The sequence below is a fragment of the Aythya ferina genome (genome assembly GCF_964211825.1).
Source record: "Aythya ferina genome assembly, chromosome: 3".
NCBI lineage: Eukaryota > Metazoa > Chordata > Aves > Anseriformes > Anatidae > Aythya > Aythya ferina.
Window position 1 is genome coordinate 114,368,179 of NC_140298.1, and position 20,394 is coordinate 114,388,572.

The 20,394-nt window shown below is 43.7% G+C and overlaps 1 protein-coding gene and 1 long non-coding RNA gene across 4 annotated transcripts in view; one reads left to right on the forward strand and one right to left on the reverse strand.

Annotated features, from left to right (window-relative positions):
- Window positions 1–537: 537 nt before the first annotated feature.
- RUNX2 (RUNX family transcription factor 2) overlaps window positions 538–20,394 on the forward strand; it is a 155,942-nt gene continuing 136,085 nt past the window's right edge. Inside the window, exons 1-3 of one of the 3 annotated variants that reach the window (XM_084513417.1) lie at window positions 538–960; window positions 8,075–8,231; window positions 13,855–13,959. In XM_084513417.1, the coding sequence (XP_084369543.1) occupies window positions 643–960; window positions 8,075–8,231; window positions 13,855–13,959 (580 nt within the window). In that variant the 5' untranslated portion in view covers window positions 538–642. The remainder of the gene's footprint in view (window positions 961–8,074; window positions 8,232–13,854; window positions 13,960–20,394) is intronic. The other 2 variants (XM_084513416.1, XM_084513418.1) reach the window with 2 other exon arrangements.
- Window positions 8,341–10,676, reverse strand: LOC311433826. The gene is made up of 3 exons (XR_014690975.1): window positions 10,507–10,676; window positions 10,148–10,370; window positions 8,341–9,182 (listed from the first exon to the last, which is right to left on the reverse strand). It is a non-coding gene; the product is annotated as an uncharacterized lncRNA (long non-coding RNA).

The window sequence follows — 20,394 nt, forward strand, 5'->3', positions numbered from 1 at the left end:
GAAAATCCGAAAAGAAAAAAAAAAAAAAAAAAGGACTGGGAGGGAGGGGAAGGAAAAAAAAAAAAAAAAAGGAAAGAAACTCAAGCACTTGAGGAAAGAAGCGGTGGCGAGAAGGAGGGAAAGGAGCAGAGAGACTGTGCGAGAAGGGAGGAAGGAAGGAGGAGGAGAAGCGGCGCGGTGCAGCCGGGACCATGCAGCTTCCAGCCGGGCTCTGCTGAGAGCCGCAGCCCCGGCCCCAAGCCCACCGTCGCCCTCCTCGCTGCTGCGGGCTGCAGGCGCCCCCAGACCGGCATCGCATCGCCCCCCGCCCCGTCTGGCTGCCTCGGAGAAAAACAAACAAACAAACCAAAAAACAACAGACTGAGATTTTTTTTTTTCCTCGTGCATTTAATCTGCTGGCTTTTTTATTATTGTTATTATTTTTTTTTTTTTCGCTTTTTGGCACTTAATCTTGACGCCTCCACTTTTTCATTCACCCCTTTTTTTCGACGATTTTTTTTTTAATTTTTATTTTTTACAACCCCCTACCCCCCCCCCTTTTTTTTTTTTTTTTCTACACGCCTCCTCCAGCGATCCCCCCTCACCGCTCCCCCCCCTTCCCCCCCCCCCCGCCCCCCAATTCGCTAACTTGTGGCTGTTGTGATGCGTATTCCCGTAGATCCCAGCACCAGCCGGAGGTTCAGCCCCCCCTCCAGCAGCCTGCAGCCCGGCAAGATGAGCGAAGTCAGCCCGGTCGTAGTAGCCCAACAGCAGCAGCAGCAGCAACAGCAGCAGCAGCAGCAGCAGCAGCAAGAAGCCGCGGCCGCCGTGCCCAGGCTGCGCCCCCACGATAACCGCACCATGGTGGAGATCATCGCTGACCACCCCGCCGAGCTGGTCCGCACCGACAGCCCCAACTTCCTGTGCTCCGTGCTGCCCTCGCACTGGCGCTGCAACAAGACCCTCCCGGTGGCATTCAAGGTGAGCCCCCCCCCCACAACGCCCCCCCACAACCCTCAAGACCCAGCCCCCCCGGCGCCCCCCCCCCCCTTTCCACCTTCCCAGCCGATGCTGTCCTGGCAAAGGGGATTTCGTGCCCCCCCCCCCCCCCCCCCCGGGGTCATTGCTGTGTGTATGGGGTCCCCCCCCTCAGCACCCCTCATCCTGAAATGCCCCCTCTCCGTCTTGTGTTGATTCGTGTCCCCCCCGTGTGTCCCCCCCTTCGTGCTGCAATGACTTCTGTGCCTCCCCAATGACTTCTGTGTCCCCCTCAGTGACTTTTGTGACCCCCTCAGTGACTTCTGTGCCCCCCTCAATGACTTCTGTCCCCCCCTCATCCTTCATTCCTCGTCTTGCAATGACTTCTGTGCTCCCCCGCTACAGTGTCTCCTGCCCCCCCGCTCCGTCCTGCAATGACTCCTTCTCCCCCTCCCTCCTTGCATCTGTCTCCCCACACACACACACACTTCAGCCTGCAATGATTCCTGAGCCCCCCCATCTTGCACTGATTTCTGTGCCCCCCATCCTGCTGTGCCTCTTGTGCTCCCCCCTCCCATCTTGCACTGCCTCCTGTGTGTCCCCCTGCCGTCCTGCACCAACTTCTGTGCCCCCCTCCCTCCGTCCTGCGCTGACTTCTGTGCCCCCTCTGTCCTGCGGTGACTTCTGTGCCCCCCCAGTGCCTCCTGTGTCCCCCTCCCACCCCCATCCTCTACTGACTCCTTCCCCCCCCTCCCCAATGTCTCCGGTGTGTGTGTGTCCCACTGACCCTCAGGAGCTTCTGTGCCCCTTGCAATGCCTCCTGTGCCCCCCCCCAGGCCTATAGGGGTTTTGTACCCCCCTCGTGCTTCAGTACCCCCTGCACCCCCCCAGCCTGGCAGTGCCCTTTGTACCCACCCTGTCCTGCTGTCTCCTGTGCCCACCCCATCCCGTTGTGCTTCCCGTGTCCCCTGCAATGCCTGGTCACCCCCCCCCCACCTCCCACCCTCTGGGGGTCATCCCGTTATTTCCCCCCCCACAGGGCAGAGCTGGTGTCCCCCCCCTCAAGCCTCTCCCTCTGTCTGTGTGCCACCCCCAGCCCAAATCCTCTCTTTCCCACTTTTTTTTTTTTTTTTTTTAAATCCCCCCCTCCTTCCCCCCATTGAGGAATGGGCAATTTACTTGCGTGCAAGAGCTGGGTGCAAAATGGATGCCCCCCCCCAACGTCTGCCTCTATCCCCGTCCTGAGGCTGGCAGGGGTCACACTGGGGGGTTGCTGTGAGACGTGCTGTGAGGGATGGGGTCCCTGGGGGGGGTCAGGCTGGGGTGGAAGAACAAGAGTGGGTCTTCGGTGCCACCCCTCCTCCCCCATCCCAAAGCCCCCCTGCGGCCCACAGGCAGCGCAGGCCGAGATGGGGCGGGGAGACCCCAAGGCGGAGGCCGGGACCCCCTCGCTTCTCCTGATGGAGGAGCAGGGAAGCGCCTGGCCCTGGGACGCTCCCTCCTCAGCAAGGCCTGGGGATAAACGGATGCCATGTCCCGCTGCATCCCCACCTCGGGCGAGGAGAGGGCTGCTTGGCTGCTCCATCAACAGCACCGGTTGTGTGCTTGCAAGTGAGCCCTCCTCCTCCCCTGCAGCATCCGACAGTATTAGTTTTGGATGTCCTCTCCCGTGGCCTTTGGTGGGGACGGAGAGGGATGGGTGTCCTGGGACACCTGCCCGGCTTCGGCCTGGGATGTGGGGTGCCCGTGGAGGGCTGGAAGGGAGCTGGGCTTGTAAAGGGTCTGAGCGTTTCCAGGCGTGCGCTGGAAAGCCATACTGGCATTACCGCTTTTTGCGGGGAAAATTGTTAAAAGTGGCTAAACGTAGTGGTTCCCAAGGGGCTGTCAGTAACAGTGCCATGCTGATGGAAGGCAGTAGGGATGCAGGCTAGGGCAGGCCAAAGGTTGCGGGTACAGGCAAGGAACCTGTCGGGCTTCGAGGTGCAGGACGGCTCCGAATGTGGCCTGCTTTTGTGGTCGGCAAGGGTCAGGCTGAGTGGAAATAACAGAAAAACAGTGCCTCGGTGGGTGCTGCTGGGCCAGGCATGGGCCACGGAGCGGTTCTGCTTCACGGGGCTGCGGTGTGAGGAGGAGCTCTCCCAGGGCCATGATTGTGATTTAATTCAGTAGTAGATTAGCTTGGTATTGTAGCCGCTTTCTATAGACGTGGTGTGGGAGCTCTCACATTACCGTATCCGTATTTCTGTTTTCATTTGAAAACCCCGAGCCTTCTCCCACCTTACGGCGATTCAAAGGATGCGGTCGCAGCTCATTAGAATAAGGGGGAGATCTACACTAAACATTAAAGTATTTAGAATGATACCCCAATAAGACTACGTCCATGCGATAAAGGGGTTGAAAAAGGATCAGAGCATTTCCCAAATTGCTAATATTCATATGTACTTCTACGTGTCTTGTATTTGGGTCATAAGTGGGGTTGCTGACAGGCAGGTATGGGTCTGACCGATCTACTGATGCCTCACAATTGCTGAATTGTCCCTCCAGCTCTGGGCACGTCTGTGCTTTCCCATGTAGCATGCAATCCGTACTTTGTTCTCTTTCAAATATGGCATATATATATGCCCTTACTTACTGGTGAATTAATTAGAAACTCAGTTGAAATAAATTTGACAATTCTTAAAGTTGTATGTCATTTGTCAAATGCGGCTTGTCTGCAGCTGCCCAGTGCTTTTAGACCAAAGAAGCTGCAGCAAAACACTTGATGTGATACAGCAGAGTGGGAATTATCGCAGAAAAAGAAAAAAAAGAGACAGATTTGGGCTATAGAAATCTCGGCTAAGCAGTAACTTGAAAGTAAAATGGCTCACAGACAACACACTTTTTGAAGTTTTATTGGCAATAAATAATATGTTGATGATAATGTTTTGAGTGGTGCGTTAAGTGTGTCATAATTCTCTCTCAGAGATCTCCAGTTAAAAAGTACCCTGGATATAGCACTGTTTTAATTTAAGAAAAAAACAGATATAAATCATATGCAGGAAAGGAAGTATGTTATAAACAGTGCTGGGTTTGATTATAATTTTGTGAAATAATGTTGGCTAAGTATTACATTTGAATTTTAAGTATTAATATTTACACACTCTGGGGAGGGAGTCCGCATTGAATGTACTAACTAATAAGATTGCTAATGCAAACTGTTTTTGTGGTGAAGAGCATTAAACATGTACTTCCTAACAGAGCTCTCACAATCTCGTAATATTCAAGCAGAAAAGGAATGGATATTGTGCACTGGGATCCACATCATATTTACTCACTGATGTTTCTTAATAGCCAGCCGCCCTTTATCTGCGTACAGTCATCAGGATTTGGCCCTCTGTTTATGCTGCTGTCTGGGAGTTTTACTGAAGTCATAAAGACCCAAATTGCCACCCTAGATGTTACGAGAGGCTTCTGGACGTTGTCTTGCATGAGGCTGGTAACAGTAAAGCACCTTAGTGGACGTAAAGGCAGGAAAAAAATTGACGTGAGGTATATATATACCATCTCTCCCAGTAGCACCACAGTAGTTCAGGGTCTGTCAGCATTTCCACTCCAAACCCCAGTTTTCAGACTTTATAACTCAGCTGTTTTAAATAACTTCAAGCTGAAACCTGGTGTATAAATTGTCAGCCCAGATGTGTATTTTTAAACAAAAAAGTAGTGCAAATCAGTTATTCTGTTTTAAGTTATAGAACATTAAAATATTTTTAATAGTATCAGATGCTCTTTTGGCAATCTCTGGAAAAGACATTCTCACTACGGAAGATTTGACATTCAGAGGCTGTTTGAATTCGGTATATTGCAAGAGGAGTTATTGAAGTGATAGGTATCAATGTCTGAGGGGAGCTATTTAGCAAGTACACTAGCTTTTTTTTTTTTTTTTTTTTTTTTGAAACAAGCGTTTCGCTCTGTAGAAAGCCTTAGTACCTGCTCCTGTTCAGTATTTCTGCTTCGTGCATATAGCTTCCATCTTTTAGGATACATTCTTTGGCAATTTTCAATCCCTCTGGACAGAAAACGGGCAAACAGGTTGCCTGACCAGATGAGAATTGTGCTATGCAAAAAAAATACATAGTTATTTTCGACTTGTAAGAATAGGTTTGTTTTTATTTTGTGGTTTCGTCTGAGTTCTAGTATCATGTTGAGTTTTAAAGAAAGCAAAATTAATTTTAATCATCAAAATGTGTAGGTAGCTTGATACGGAAAATGAATGCTATGAAATGATGGAGGTATTTATGTTTGAAGAATAGGTAAAATACTTGCATTGTGGCTCTTTTCATCTTTAAATTTTTACTTAGTTCTTTTTCATTTCACGATGCACTTGCAATCCATTTTCTATGAATATTCAAAAAATTTTCGATTGAGACATGGCATAAAATCACCAAATCAAGGTTTATGCAATTCTTTCAATGTGTAAAGTTACATTTTAAAATTCTCAGTGATCTATATTTCCCCGGGTTTCAAATTTGTTTTGCGAAGAAGCTTTGTTCTAGACAGTGCTGTTATTTACACGTGCAGTAATCTTCTGGTATTTCGTGACAGAAAAAGACACGAAAGTAGGAAAATTACAAACATCTTACTCCCGTAGCATAGCAGGGGAGCTTTTTGTGTAAGAGGACTTTCTTTTAATAGCTGAAGTTGTGTGTTTTCACCCCTGATCTCAGCTCGCCTTTTCCTCCAGCCCTCTCCTCGTAAGCCTCCCGGAGATGTTGCATCATGCTGCATCAGCAGCCAGTGCGTTGCAGCCGGGATGCGGTCCTCGATCAGGCGTGATAGCGCAGTGAGCCCGGCAGCGGCACGTGCAGCTCCACACCACTGCCTGGGCTGCCAAACTGCACCAGCATCGACAGAGGAAAGCTAGGAAAGAAACCTGTGAGAAGTACCGGCAGGGGTGCAGAAGGGCCTTTTTAGAGGCTTTGAGTCCCGCTCGCCTCTCTTCCTCTTGCCCAGGCGATGCAGCTGGGGGCAAGGGGTGCTGCAGGCTGCCCGCTGCGTGCCCCAGCTTCCTAGGCAGCCGGAGGTGAGCAGGGGCTGCAGTCATTTCACTCCCTCTTCGGAGGCCCCCGACAGACTCGCACTTCCTCCTGTGCTCTCGGTTTCTCTGCATTTCTGGAGTTAATGCGATTTTTTTGTTTGTGACAAATAAAAAAGCAGAGGTTGCAACCACCCTGGGTGTTAATGTGCATAACAAGAGTGCCCAGAGTTAGCACACTATCACAGAGAAGGGAGCGCTTTAAAAGCAGCCCCTTACTTTAAAACTTTAAGCTGGTAGCCATTTATTAAGGGTTCGACTCAACCCCTCTGCTCAGCCGGTGATTATTGGTGATGTGATTACCATTTGCCTCCAGTGGGATTCTTTACACCTCGCTTTGAAGCCCTCGGACCTGGTTGCTGTCAGACCCAAGGCAGGGAGCTGGTGGCATCTCAGATCTTATCCACAAAGGTGGCTCTTGTGTTTTCGTGCTCAGGGACATTTGAATCACTTTAAAGTCAAATCCTTCCATGTAGACCTCACAGCAGTTAGTGGCAGGACTCCGTTTTCAGTTTTGGGTGGTGTTACCTGGTGTTTTGTGGAAAAACAGAAAGGCATCGGGGTAATCCATTTTTATTTGTTTCAGTCAGCTTTGCTTTATGCTTTCCCTTAAGAAGATGAACCCCATTTTTCAATAACACAGTCTATTTTAAATGTTTTCAGGTTTTGTATACCTTTGTCATTAATTTTTGTTGTCATGTAGAAACACTTTACAGTGCACTGGGCCATGCAATGCTCTCCATATATATTCAGAACTCTTTCTTTTTACTTAATTAATATTACAGTGCAACCTTCAATTATTAGTTTCAGGCATGATCATTTATGGGAAAAACATTTCAAGCAGGGCTTATGACAAAATGTCATGCATATTTCAGGAGACAGAATAAAATGAGTTATATAAAAAGTCATAGCTCACCATGTAAACTGGTAGAAATTGCAAAAGAACAGGTTTTGTGTCTCAAAGTTATGGTTTTTTTTTTGAAGTTGCAGCTCAGCTGTGCAGTATTTGTGGACCTCTTTTTGTTGTAAATGCATTTCTAGCATCAGTATTAGTTAACTGGGCAACAGGAAATTATTTCCACTTCTGTGGAGTTGTTATTTTTTTTTATACGGTGTGAAGAAATGTGTATATTTTCTTCCTAGTAACTTAGTATTCCTGTTTAACTTTGTTTTTGCTTTAAAAAGTAACAGTGTGGTAATAACTTAGGTATCGCTGGTGTTTTCACATTAAAATATAGTGGCTGTCCGCTCTGGGGTATTTATCTCATCATAGGTTAGAGCACTACAGAACCGCCGAGGCATAGAAGTGGGACTATCAGGGAGCTGCAACGTAGGGAGAAACACTTTATTCTGCTCACCCATCCTGGAATTTGAGCAGGGTATCGGTGCTAACCACACGCGACTCTTGCGAGCGCTCTGAAGATTTACATGCCTGCGAGGAAATGCAGCCTTTGTTTCATCTTGCATCTGAAGAGCTTGACTTGCAGCCACGGAGTGCTCCATCGCAGCTTGCTGCGAGCCGTGCCCGGTGCCACCCGTCGCAATGGGTCTGTGGGTGTTGCTGGTGTCCCCGTGAGGCGGCAACAGGCTGGGAGGCTGGGCCTGACCACCACCAACCCAGTCCGAGTGCTGTGGCTGCTGATAGCAATCCCCGACTTTCCATTTCAAATGTGCTCTCGTGTGTAATTTATGGCTACGAGCCCTGCCTCGTGTTTTCTTGCTGCACACTGGTTGCTGAGAACAAAGTTGGCCTTCAGGAAGTATTAAACCAGGCCCTCTACATAAGGCTGTTGAATGTTTCGGAAGAAATGTAACAAAGAAGTAACTCCCTATTAGGCTGTGAGAGAGGGAGACAATACATGATGTTTCTTTGTTTGATGTGGCACTTTGTTCTGTGTTCAGCTAACACATGACTGTTCACCACAGTTGGCTGGAGAAGCTGCCACAGAGCTTTGTCATGAGCATGGCAGGGTGCAAAGCTGGGACGGTGACACGCGTTTTCGAGGGTTGTCTCACGAGCTGTGGTTTTTCTTCCCGTTTTAACAGGTGGTGGCCTTGGGAGAAGTGCCCGATGGTACCGTGGTCACTGTCATGGCTGGAAACGATGAGAACTACTCTGCAGAGCTGCGAAATGCTTCTGCCGTGATGAAGAACCAGGTGGCCAGATTCAATGACTTACGATTTGTGGGAAGAAGTGGAAGAGGTAGGCCACTGCGTTGTACGCGTTCATAGTGAAGCAAAAGAAAAGTCTAGACATCAGACTCATTTCACAAGGAAATACAGATTAGCGTGTAAATAAATCGCTGTCAGCCTTTTATGAATGCATCTTTTATTTGCAAGCTTCAGCAAACTTTGTCCAACCAAGTGAAGTGTTTTTCTCCCTCGCAAAGTTTTTCTGCCGCGTCTTTGTTCATTTTTGAGACACCAGTTTTACAAAAATGATTCACAGAATACATTGGTTCCCTATTCTAATTGAACAGCAAAAGTGGAAGAAAGTGAGGATATTTGTGATGAGTTTTGTACAGTCAGATAGTGCATCTCAGGCCACGGTAACGAGAGACGCAGAATTCCCTTTAGCAGCAGAGCTTCTTCTGAAGTCGTTGCAGAAGAGCTATAATTAAGGCGGTTTTGCATATCACATGTGCTATAGGTTATATTCTTTAAGGGCTTACAGCTATTGGTAGAAAGCTTTCTAGTGACTTCCCTGCCCTTTACAATCAAACTACATATGACCCACAGAGATACGCCTTACTTTTCTTTTTAGTAACCTGGCTGACTTTTTTATGAATTGCTATAAGCTTTGGCTTGAACGAAATTTAACCTTTGCTTTAAATGTCAGGGCGGGTGACTTTCAATTTTTTTGAAGATTTAGAGTGCTGTCATTGTCCTCCAGCTGTTCAGGACCTTCCTGTAACCTGGGAAGCACACTGCAGTTATAGAAAGCCTTTGTAATCACTGAGAGTCGGAAAAGAATTTAAGATTCTTGTAGCTGCCTTAAAATTTGAGGTAATGATTGAAAGGATTGCTTGAAGGAAGCTGGCACTTCAGTCTTTGCTGCAGAAATCCTCAGAGGGGTTTGTTATATCAGTCCTTGCTTCAACCTAAATATTTTTGCTTTACGTACTCACAGTAATTATTCATTTTTAAACCGGCCCTGCATGGAGGGAAACAAAGAAATAAAAGCTGAACGGTCTGTGCTGGGAAATAGCAATAAAGCTAATTTACAATAGTATTCCTTAAAAAAAGCAGTTGTAATTCATCTTAAGTAAGGAAAGAACATTTGTCAAAAAAAAAAAAATCAAACATATGACAGAGGCCTAGATAGTTTAAGTCAGTCAGAATGCTTTTACAATTACCGGTGTTTTGTGAAAGTGATTCCATAAGTGTGGCTTGAGTGGCTACTTTTTTATTTTAGTAACCTGGCTAAACAATTTGTTATTTTACAACTTGAAAATTAGTGATAATAAAGAATAACTCGAAATGCAGAATAACTACTGCAGAAGTAATGCAGTATAAATGCAGACTTCACTGCCCTTTTGGATAAGGTGCTACCTTCCTCTTCCATTTGTCTTGCTTTCTTTGAAAAAACAGTCTGCTTTGTTATTCTGCTGATGGATTAGGTTTGAAGGTTCCCTGGCTCCATCACTAATGCTTGCCTTACAGTAAAAGTTCAGCAGTGTATCAGTATTTCAGCAGAGCTGAAAAAGAACTGAGATATGATGTACTACCTCTGATCTGTGAATTTCATTTGAAATGTATGATATATACTTTTTTATTAAAACATAGGAAATGAACTAGAGAGCCTACAACCTCAGTAGCTATAGATATAGACACATGTAAACACAAAACTTCTGAAATTTGGTTCCAGTAATTTAATTTATATTGGTATCTAGTAGATTTGGAATAGAACTTTTCTCTGATCAATCTGGGTAGAATCTATGGAAAAGTGATAGTGTACTTTTCAAACCCTCAACATATTTATTTAAGAGACTTCAAAGAAAAACAAAGGGTGTGCACTGTTTTACTATATTGGCTTTCTGAGTTTTGGCTAGTTTCCCAAATAGCAATTTTTATATTTAAAAAAAAAAAAAAAAAAGGAAGAAAAAAGACAGACTTAACTGCTTGCAGACTTTTCACGCATGGAAGATGAAGAAAGCTTCTTTTGATGAAGTGTAATTATGTCCAAACAGAGCTGACCCCCTCCCCCTATATTTCTTATGATCTTAACGGAAGAAAGTAGGGCTTTTCCTTTGAAGCAGCCGGGACTCGGTGGAGGATCTGAAATGCTGCATTCTGCTGCCAGAGGCAGGATGGAGAAATTGGTCCAGACTTGTCTTCCAGACTTAGAACAGAGAGGGAGAGAGAGAGAGAGAGAGAAAAGGAGAAAGAGTTATCATTAATGATAGATTTTTATAACTCCGCTTAAAATAGCAGGAAAGAAAGCAGTAGTTGCAAACAGAAGTGAGAAAGCTACTTACATAGACAAATATCGGTAGATGCAGGTCGTGAAGTAGAACAGGAAAAATAAAGTAATAAAGAAATCATTTTTTTCGGTGGCGAGAAGCTAATCCACACCTGTTCCTGACTTTAGATTTACATCTTTCTAAACAGCTTGCTCTTTGATCTCTGTATCTCTAAATTTGATTGTGAAGTCTGAATCATCAACTTACCACTTCACCTTCTCTCCCACGTTTTTTTCTTGCTTCCCATGGCTCAATGGAGAAACTTGAATTTTATACATATTAATGCTGCTTGCCTGGCAGAAGCCCTGACTTCACGCTTTTGTTTGTATAATGTCTCTTAAACACCTTTCTGGATTCATCAGAATAAGTAACCAGAGCTCTTTATGTGAATGCAGAAGTTGTTTGTATGTGGTTTTGAGGCAGTAGCTCACTTTTACAAGCCTGATCCACAGCGCAGAGAAGAAAGAATTCCTGTCTTCAATAAGCAGGGGATCATAACTTTAATTTTGTTGTCTCCTGATACTTTAATCACATTAGTATCTAACTGAAAAAATATGCAACACACACAAGCTGCTGAGTCTCCTTTCAAGCTAATTTCTGTTTTTTGCCTTGTGCTTCAACATATGTCCATCTCGTCCTTTTCTGTGTCGGCTAGACTCACATGTGTGAATAACAAAGAATGCACAGTTTAGACACACTAAAGCAATAGTGCCAGATGCCTGCTTGGATAGGGAATTTAATAAAAGAGTACTACAATTAGTCTTCAGCTTCTGAAAGTGGATAGTTGAAATGACTAAGGGCATAAAGGCAAACGATAAAAAGTGCATTAAAGGATTTCGTAGCGGAGGAAGGATATCTGTGAAATCAGTTACATCTATCTGTGGAAAGCATAAGCATCATTGAAACGTGTGACCTTAAAAATTTATTTTGTTCTTAATCCTGTAATATGTAAATCATCTCTTGAAAGCTCTGGAACCTGAGCGTGCTGGCAGGGCTGTGCAGCGCCCTGCAATAAAGCGATGTATTGTTTACTGAGTGCGGTGGGGCTTCATGAATGTTACTTCATTAATGCTTCTGTGTGTTAGAATACCAGCTAGGGAACAAAACCAGTTTCCCTTTCAAATTAGGTGCTTACCTGTTCAACTTGGGCTGGCTGAGAGGCAGTAATGAAGTACTCACAGGCGAGGTCGAAACGCAGCTCTTTATGAAGGAGCGTGTATTTGCTGGCTGCTGTATCATCCGAGGATATATTTAGTGCAGAAAACCTTGCAGTGCTTTTCTACAGAATGAGTTTACAGGGTCTTTGAAATAGTATGTTTTGCTGGGCTAATTTTTAGTTGTAATAGACTTCAGTACTAATTTGGCACAGAAGTAGGAACGGTAGCGTTGGAAGGCCAAATTCTTCATTCCGAGGTGTATGGAAAATCCCTTTAGCATCTTTGGCAGCTGCCAATAGTATTCTACCCGTTTTATATGGGTAACTGTGGTCTGCGTGGCGGCATAGTATGATTTCATACGAGCTCTTTGACACGATAGGCTGGTGCTAACGGAGGCCTTGAGTCTGTCCCTGGTGAATTTATAGGTATCCAGGCAATAGGCTGAATTCCTGCTTGGATAGGGATAAAAGGCTCAGAGCCTTTCAGACCTAAACAAGCAGGCATGCAGGCACTGTATGCTTCATTAGGGAAGCTGCTGTACGTCTGAGCTCTGCCTGTGTGCATGCCGACACCAACAAAAGAAACAGGTTAAATGGGGGGGCTGAGGACAGGCAGGACTGAAAGACTGGACATCCTACAAACACCTTACTCTCCCGTGGTGGCCATTCTGAAAAGTTGTGTGAAATAACCCATTTCCCCATGGAACTGGGGGGAGCCACCTTCAGCCATGCATCTCTGTTGGCATCCGAGGCCGAACTGAGCCTTCTTGAGATTTTTACACCTTTGCCAGCGTCTTGACCTCCACTCTCACGGAGAGGTGGGTGCAGCTGGAGCACAGCTAAACCTGGAAAATCACTTTACTCCCAAGTGACAGTTATATTTCCTTTAAAAAAAAATCCTTGTCACATTTTGATTTGTGAAAAATATAGCCAAGACGTTTTGAAGTCGCACTCTGGATAATAAATGATGCATGTCTCAGGCAGGTTTGGGGCATATATACAGCTTGGACCAGAAAGAAAGACCAATTACTAGATTTGACAACCAAAGCTCTGTTCTGTATTATGCCTTTTATATAAGCTGTTCTATATTAGGCTTGAAAAAACTGCATTAAGTTTGTGCTGCTACATATTGTTGAAGATTTGTGTCTTGATCAAATGCCTTTGGAGTTCAACAAGAGGAAAAGCACAGGCAACAAAAATGCACATAGACAGAGAGAAAGAAAAAAAATATTTAAGAGTCTGGTAAAGTAGCAGTTTAAACGAGCAAGAAGGCCCAAGATTGCTGACTTTTATTGAGTCACTGTTATACGCCCACCTTTTCCTGTCTTGAAACAGTTTTCAGTTTTGACTATCTGACATGACTAACCGTTGCATATCTAACAGATTACAACTGTCAGTGAGTCCCCCGAACGGAGGCCAGTGGCTTGTGAGAATGTGCGCTCGGGCTCACTCAGCTCAGCTCATTTATTTATTTTTAACATTTTCATTCAGCCGAAGGCTCCAGATGAGCTTGTGCAATATCTGTGTGAATTCGAGCTCTGAAAAGTAAAGATGCAGGCTTAGGAGGGAAGCGTGTGTGCACAAAGGGCTTTCTTGCTGTCTTTGGAAAACTGAGGGCTTTCTTAGTGTTTAATAGATGGAATATATGTAAAGAAAAAAGTCTGTTCCAGTAATAATGATATCTTTATATTACCCCTGGCATATGAAGGACAGGAGACACTGGTTCCCTGTTAAAATGACTCCCAGGAGGAAAATACAGTCTTTCCTCATCTTATTGTAGTCGAGTCAAACAAATGAAATGATAAAGCTGTGTGAAGTAAATAACATGTGGCCACATTCTGCTCTCTGTCACACAGCTGCAAAACTGGAGTAAATTTTTAAATTATCTGACTTGCTTTGGATTTACACCACTTTCAATACAGAAAAGAATTTGGCTTGTCCTCAGCAGTGAATCACTTTTGTTCTGTCATTGTATGATGACCCATTATTAAATAAGGAACATTTAGATTGTCAACACATGGACATATTCTTGACATAGAGTAAAACTGAAGGGGAGGAAAACTCCTATGGTCAGTTATGTTTTTAATTTTCACGATTGTGGTAACGACAGGGAATAATTTTAAACGTCTCTGATTCTTTACTGAACATGCATGTGACTGTTTTCATGTTGTAATCACTCATTCCTTGTTGTTTTTTTCCCTTTGTAGGGAAGAGCTTTACTTTGACAATAACTGTCCTGACAAATCCCCCCCAAGTCGCTACATACCACAGAGCTATAAAGGTTACAGTGGATGGGCCAAGGGAGCCAAGAAGTGAGTATTATGCTCTTATTTTTACACTTACGCCTGCTTAATTTTGTTTAACGGAGACCCATAAATGAAATATATATCTTTGTCAAACACTGGGCCTTGCTCAGCAAAATCTGTAAGCGCATGCTTAATTTGGAGTCTATTGGACCACACACATACTTGCATTAAACACACACTTAAGTGCTTGGCTGAATTTGGGCAATCACAAACCTGATTCTCATTCACATCAAGGTCTTGATACATTATCTGCCAGTGTAAATGAGAACTAAACCCACGGTATTTATATATAATCTGATTTAGGCATAATAGATGCAATCCTGCAACATGCTGAATTCCCTAAACTCCCATAAGCTTCAAACTGGAGACATTTAGAACACAATAGCAGACTGATCTTACAGGATCAGTCCTAGCACAGAGAGAAAATATATAATATAGTGCCTTTTTGTTTGCCCTTAAATTCTTTTGCCATCAGATAATTAATGTACCTCATTAATCTCATCATACCTGAAACTGGTTTTCGGCTGTGGACTCATCACAAAACCCTGGGGGCCAAAGAAAGCTATGAAAGCAGTGTATAAACAGCATGATCTTTGTTTCTTATTTGTGCACAGAAAGTATATTTAATTTAAGCATAGTCCATCAGATTTTCACCCAGCATGTTCACCTCATAGCAGTGCACCTTTCTAATTTACTAAGAATATATTTGCAATGATTACTGGCTACATTTTTATGACAAGTGTGTTTTGCCATGTTCCAGCAATTTTGTGGATGGCATTTGCTTTTAGATACAGTCAAGTCTGGTTAATCCATCATGATTTCTTGGTTTGTCTCTCTGTCTCACACATTTAGCTGGTAACCAGTCTCAAATCTTATGGATATCACTGCTGAGCCAGTTTTTTCTTAATCTGACTAGAACAACTCTTTCTAAATTGATTGGATTACCTAGGTATAGCTGTATTTAAATTACATGTAGAGATTAAGAATTATTTGATGAATAACCACACTTAAAAAAATCCCTGTAATGGAAGCATCTCAAATAATTATTTTGCCTTTGATCTGCACATACAAATGAGACCTTTAAGGAGCTTTCAGGGAGTTTAGCTGAAATACCACAAAGACAGAAGTAGAGAGGATTCACACAGTGAAGTATTTCTCGTGCTAATACACGCTGTGGTGCCATCTCCTCTGCCACTGAAATGCCTTCTGTAAGAGCTGCCCGGCTGTAGTGTCTCACCTAGAGTAACAGATAAGGGAAAGCAGATAGCTGTGGATGCATCTCATTCCGTAGATACTTGTGTTGCTGCCCACTGACATCCGAGGTGTCTGTCTGTCCCAGCAAGGGGATTTTTGTTCTGCCGTCCCTCCCTTGCTGAAGCAGCACCCTTTTTGATGTTCACCCACAACTGTTGTCACGTGCAGCTTGCTTGGAGACACTGAGCAAAATGCATTCACGGTGTAAAACCCAGAGAATAAGCTACCTGTCATTTAGCCTTTTCCATTTGGAGCTGCTTTCAGGTGTTGAGGTATCTCCAGGAGAGGAAATCTCCTAGCAGAGATTAAAAAATGCTGTGACAGAGCAGAGTGGTTTGAAAATGGTACAGCGTGGGCTACTCGGTGTGGCACAGAAAGGGAACCTGCAGTTGGTCCTTAGATTGGGATTAAACCATTCTGAGGCTTTGTGGATTAAAAGTGAGGCCATGTTAATATAACTTCATAAGATTTCCATGTTCTGCCTGAGTTTTTTAGGTTAGTCTTGAAAGAAAGTCTCTGCACATGATACCTATCTGCTATTGCCATGGATTTCAGCTGAAGCTAGGAATGCCTAGTAACATACAAAATCAATTCTTGTAGTCCAGATGAACTTTCTGTCTGGACTTCTTGCTGTCTTTATTTATTTGTTGAGAAAGCCCTTTTTAAGGAGCCTTGAATCTTAGTATTTCAGCTATATATTGAAGTTCTGTGCTGGAGTCAGTTTGGTTCTTCAAGTTCTGTCATTTCAGCTGGATGCCATCATCTGTGATGCCTCTAGAATGACCATCTATTTAAACTGAGTTTTCAGGGAAAGTGTAGCTCTAGAAGTACTGTGGGAGTTTCACTGAAGTTCTGCTTTCTTCAGGGAGCCCCTACACTTGTGTAGATTTATTACTCTGTGGTAGCAATCATTCAAGAAGTGTATCTGGCATTTACATTGCAAAAGGAAAATTAGGTGGTTGGAGGCAAGGAGGAATTCAAGCCTACAAGAGGCTCTGATAGCAAACGTGTTTTTCTTAACAAATTATGTATCGGCAAATAGTGCCCCTCTCTGCCAGGATCTGTATTTCACGCAGACATCTCAAGCACGTTATCCGAGTTTTCTTCTCTCTGGCAGCTCAACCAGAGCTGTCACATCACAAACAACTTTTTTCTTAATATACACATCTGGCGTTGGCAGTTGGACCAACTTCATAAGAGCACATGATCATCATTCATTACAAGATTAAAAAGTACCCCATGGCATCATTGATGTTTTTTAACTTTGATCTTTTGCAGTTGTGATTCATCTCAGTTATAAAACTTCCCTTTAAAGGAACACAACCAATGACTTATTAGAACCTTCATTCTAAGTAGCGTAAACATAAAATTATGCACGTCTTTACAAAATGTCATTTACTTTGTTGCCAGCTTATCATTTTAAGACATGACATCATGCTTAAGATCATGAATTTGTAAGGCTTGTTTATAGGCAAAGCACTTTGACCTTCTGCTGGCAAGTTGACTCGAGCAAATAAATGCTGCATGTTTTCCAGCAGCAGCAGGAGCAGCAGCAAGACAATGACAGATATCACAATCATTTAGAGCCTGACATTAAGCACGCTGAACAGTCATGGCATGCAGTGACTCCAGTTGGTATTTTGGATGCTCAGCACTTCAGGAAGTCAGGTTCTTAATGTAAATGCCATTTAGTTGTATTAAACGTGTGCTTGTAGAAGCTTGCTGCATTACCTCTCTATTATTATTTTAAAATATTTTAATAGAGACAGTGATGTCAGGTTGCTCTGCTAGGAAAACCTACCCATTTCTATGTGAGAAAAGGTATACTGACAGTTACTCCCAGGAAAAGATATATTTTTTTTCTTTTTAGATTTATTTTAGTCTATCTAGATTACCAAAGAGGGACATGTACTGTGTTGCACAGTGTCTGTGCTGAACTGAGACAGCGCATTGCATTCTGAATGATGGAGTCAAGAGACTGGATTGTATAAGATTTTTGGGAATCATTGGGAAATCCTGCAGATATTTATTTTTCTCCTCATATCCCGTATAAAACTTCTGCCATATACAGACCTTATCCAGCAGAGCTGCCTTCCAGCTGGGAGGGCTGAAAGAAGTTTTCTGGAGAACTGAGTTGTCATGAGCTCATAACTGACCAACAGATAGAAAGATTTCACTGTAAAGGAATTACAAGGAAAAAAAAAAAAAAAAAAAAAAAAGAAAACAAATCCTTTACCTAAATCCCCTTTAATGCTTTGCCATCCCGCATTAAAAACACAGAAATAGTGATTTGCCCTTCCATGGCGGTACCTGTGAAACAGGAGACAAGTCCTCCTTCCTGTCTGCTTTTTCTGCAAACACAGTCAGTAGGGAAATCATGAGGAAAGAGGGAGGAGAAGTGCATATATTTATATATTTTGCCTGGCTTCCAAGGACTTCAGTTCATCTCCTGTTAAAGATAGTCTCGGAAGTCACTGACCACAATTTTGTCTATCAGCATGAATGGAAAAGTAGCTGTGAGCTTTGGACTGGGATGTTTTGGTGGGAGGAAACTACTGCATTTCATTCAGCTCCCGAATATTTCCCTGCCGCCCTAGCTTGTAAGGTGCACACGTGAGGAAAGGTATGAGCAAACATTGCCTTTTTGTCCCTGCAGTACAAAAGACAGCAAAAGAGAAGCGAGAGCTTCTGGTCAGCCTTTGTATTAACTGTTTGGCCGGCTGACTTATAAAATGCAGATAAGCGATTGAGATTTTTGAAATTCCTAGACTTAAAACCATAACAGTGTTTAGGAAGTTCTCTCTCTTTTCTTTCAAAGGCAGAGGGTGGAGGGATAAAGCTGGGGCTAGTGGAATGTGCTTGTGAGTAGAACAGCTTTAAATCTTTGAGTATTTTTTTTTCTTTCATTTTTCCTTTTTTTTTGTCTTTTTTTTTTTCTTCCTTTTCTTCTCTCTCTTTTTTTTTTCTTTACTTTTTTTGTCCTTTTTTTTTTTTCTTTTTTCTTTTTTCTTTTTTTTCTTTTTTTTTTTTTTTTTGTTGACTGACTGTCAGGAGCTGGGCTGGTGGCCAAGCAGGAAATGACACATCGAGAGGCATTTGTGTTGTGCAACATTTTGTGGAACTGATGCAAGGATACATTGTCTGTTTACGCATTCCTTCGCTAACAGCCTGCATGGCAGTAATTTTATTCAGGGACACATGGCATGCTACAGCAAGGAGCTAGATCCTTAACATCTCTTTATCCAGAATTATCACAGCAGTTAAAGCATGCTGTGTGTCCCCAGTTTAGAATATTCTCTGGCTTGCCTTCAAAAACCACTACACCAGCCCCCTTCCTTCCCAAGAATATATTGAATTTTTTTCACTGCGGTGAATTCGTGCAGTGCAGAGAGGTATAGTTTGAAGGAGAGGAAATTTTACAAGCAGGTTGTACTCCGCACATGTGCTTTGCACCAGAATTGTAGCATAGCAATTTTTGCAAGCGATACCATTGCCGAAACTGAACATGGTAGTTTGCATCTGCACGCGTTTGGGCACAGCCAGGAGGTTTTAAAATTGATGCTAAACACCCTGAGATACGACGAAAAAGTCCCAAGCTTTCATCTAAACTGAGCTGAGAAAATCTGTGCCTTGTGCTGGTGTCTTTCATGGTGACACATCTCTAATGAAATCAGCTGGGTTATTCCAGATTTCTACCAGCCTTGCTGGGAGCGCAGTGGGCGCTTTGGTGGTTTGTAAATTGTTCTAAATGACTCTGCAAAGTTTAATGTTTGCGTTACAATGCCCCTTTGTAAGAAAGGAGGCAGAATGTGATTATACGGCCCAAGAAATGTTTGGCGTGGCTGTGCTGTGGGGTTTAGGTTCTTCACCATGCATATAATTCCCATATTTGAGCCAAGTGGGGAACCGCAGGGTATTGCAGGCTGGTGGTCCTGGGCTCCCGTGAGCAGCCTCAGTGTTTCTGGTCCCAGGGGCGCAGCACTAGGCCCTTTCTGCAGTGTAAATGCCAGACATAGTTTCACTCGGTATCATTTGCTGCTGGTTTATTTTTGCTAATGTGGAATTTGACAAAATCTCATTAATTCAGGTCTGGAGAAGAGCTCCTGGGCATTTCCGGAGGCTGTGAGAAACTGTAGGGGTGGTTTAGGTGTTCCTCCTGAGACGTGGCAGGCAGTACATATGCCAGTGGTTTAGATTCGTGTCTCAGATAGGTGTGTAACCCACAGATCAGGGCTTCCAGCACCCCGACCGTGGTGCATGCCTCTGGAGCAAGGTGACCAGGCTGACGTCAGGCTGCTGTTTTGTATGGTAGCTGCATCCCAAGGACCAGCAGCTTCGTGTTTTTCCACTGCGGCTAGACAGGGGCTGGGTCAGAAAACTCACAGTTTGAGGAAAAGTCTAAGACAAAGTCGTGTCTTTTCCGGTGATCACACCTTTCATCTGCTGGTGTAGTGCGTAGGGGAAGACGAAAGCGAAACCTACTTGGTTCACTCATGGCTTGAATTTATAGTGCAGTTGTGAAAGCTAAGTGATCCTATGGGACTAAGTGATCCACTGGCTGCCTCTCACTATAAGAGGACATTGCTGTGATGGCAGCTGACCGTGGATTCCCTATTAGAATGAGAGGGAAAAGACTTTTAGAAGATGATGTAAAACAAGTGGGCAAGCCTGACCCTAAAACCATTCCCTAAGATGTGCGCACCAATGGTAATGATTTCTATTTCTCAACTGAAAACAGATAATTTCCATTCTTTTGTAGAGACTTCAAACAGCCTTGTCCTAGTATGTTTGGCATGCAGGATGACCATTATGGTGGTTTTTGATACATTGCAGCTATTGTCATTTGTATTCAAAAAGTCTCTCCAAGCCACAAACAAAATCGTGGCCCTATTGTGCCACACAGCTGTATGATAAGAGAGTCTTGCTCCGAATAGCTTACAGCCTCCACTGAAAATACATGTGGAAAAAGGGGTTATAACCAAACAGATGAAGTCAGCAGATGAAGTGAATGCACTTTGCATCTCCATATGGCACAACTAGGAGGAAAGGAAAAGTGAAAGCGATTTTTATATCTGTGACACTATATACAAATACTGTGGAAGATGGTAGAAAAAAGGCTTTGAAGAAGCTTTTCCCAGACCACTTAGCTCGATACTCTCCTCCCACAAGAACTTAAACTCTTGTACA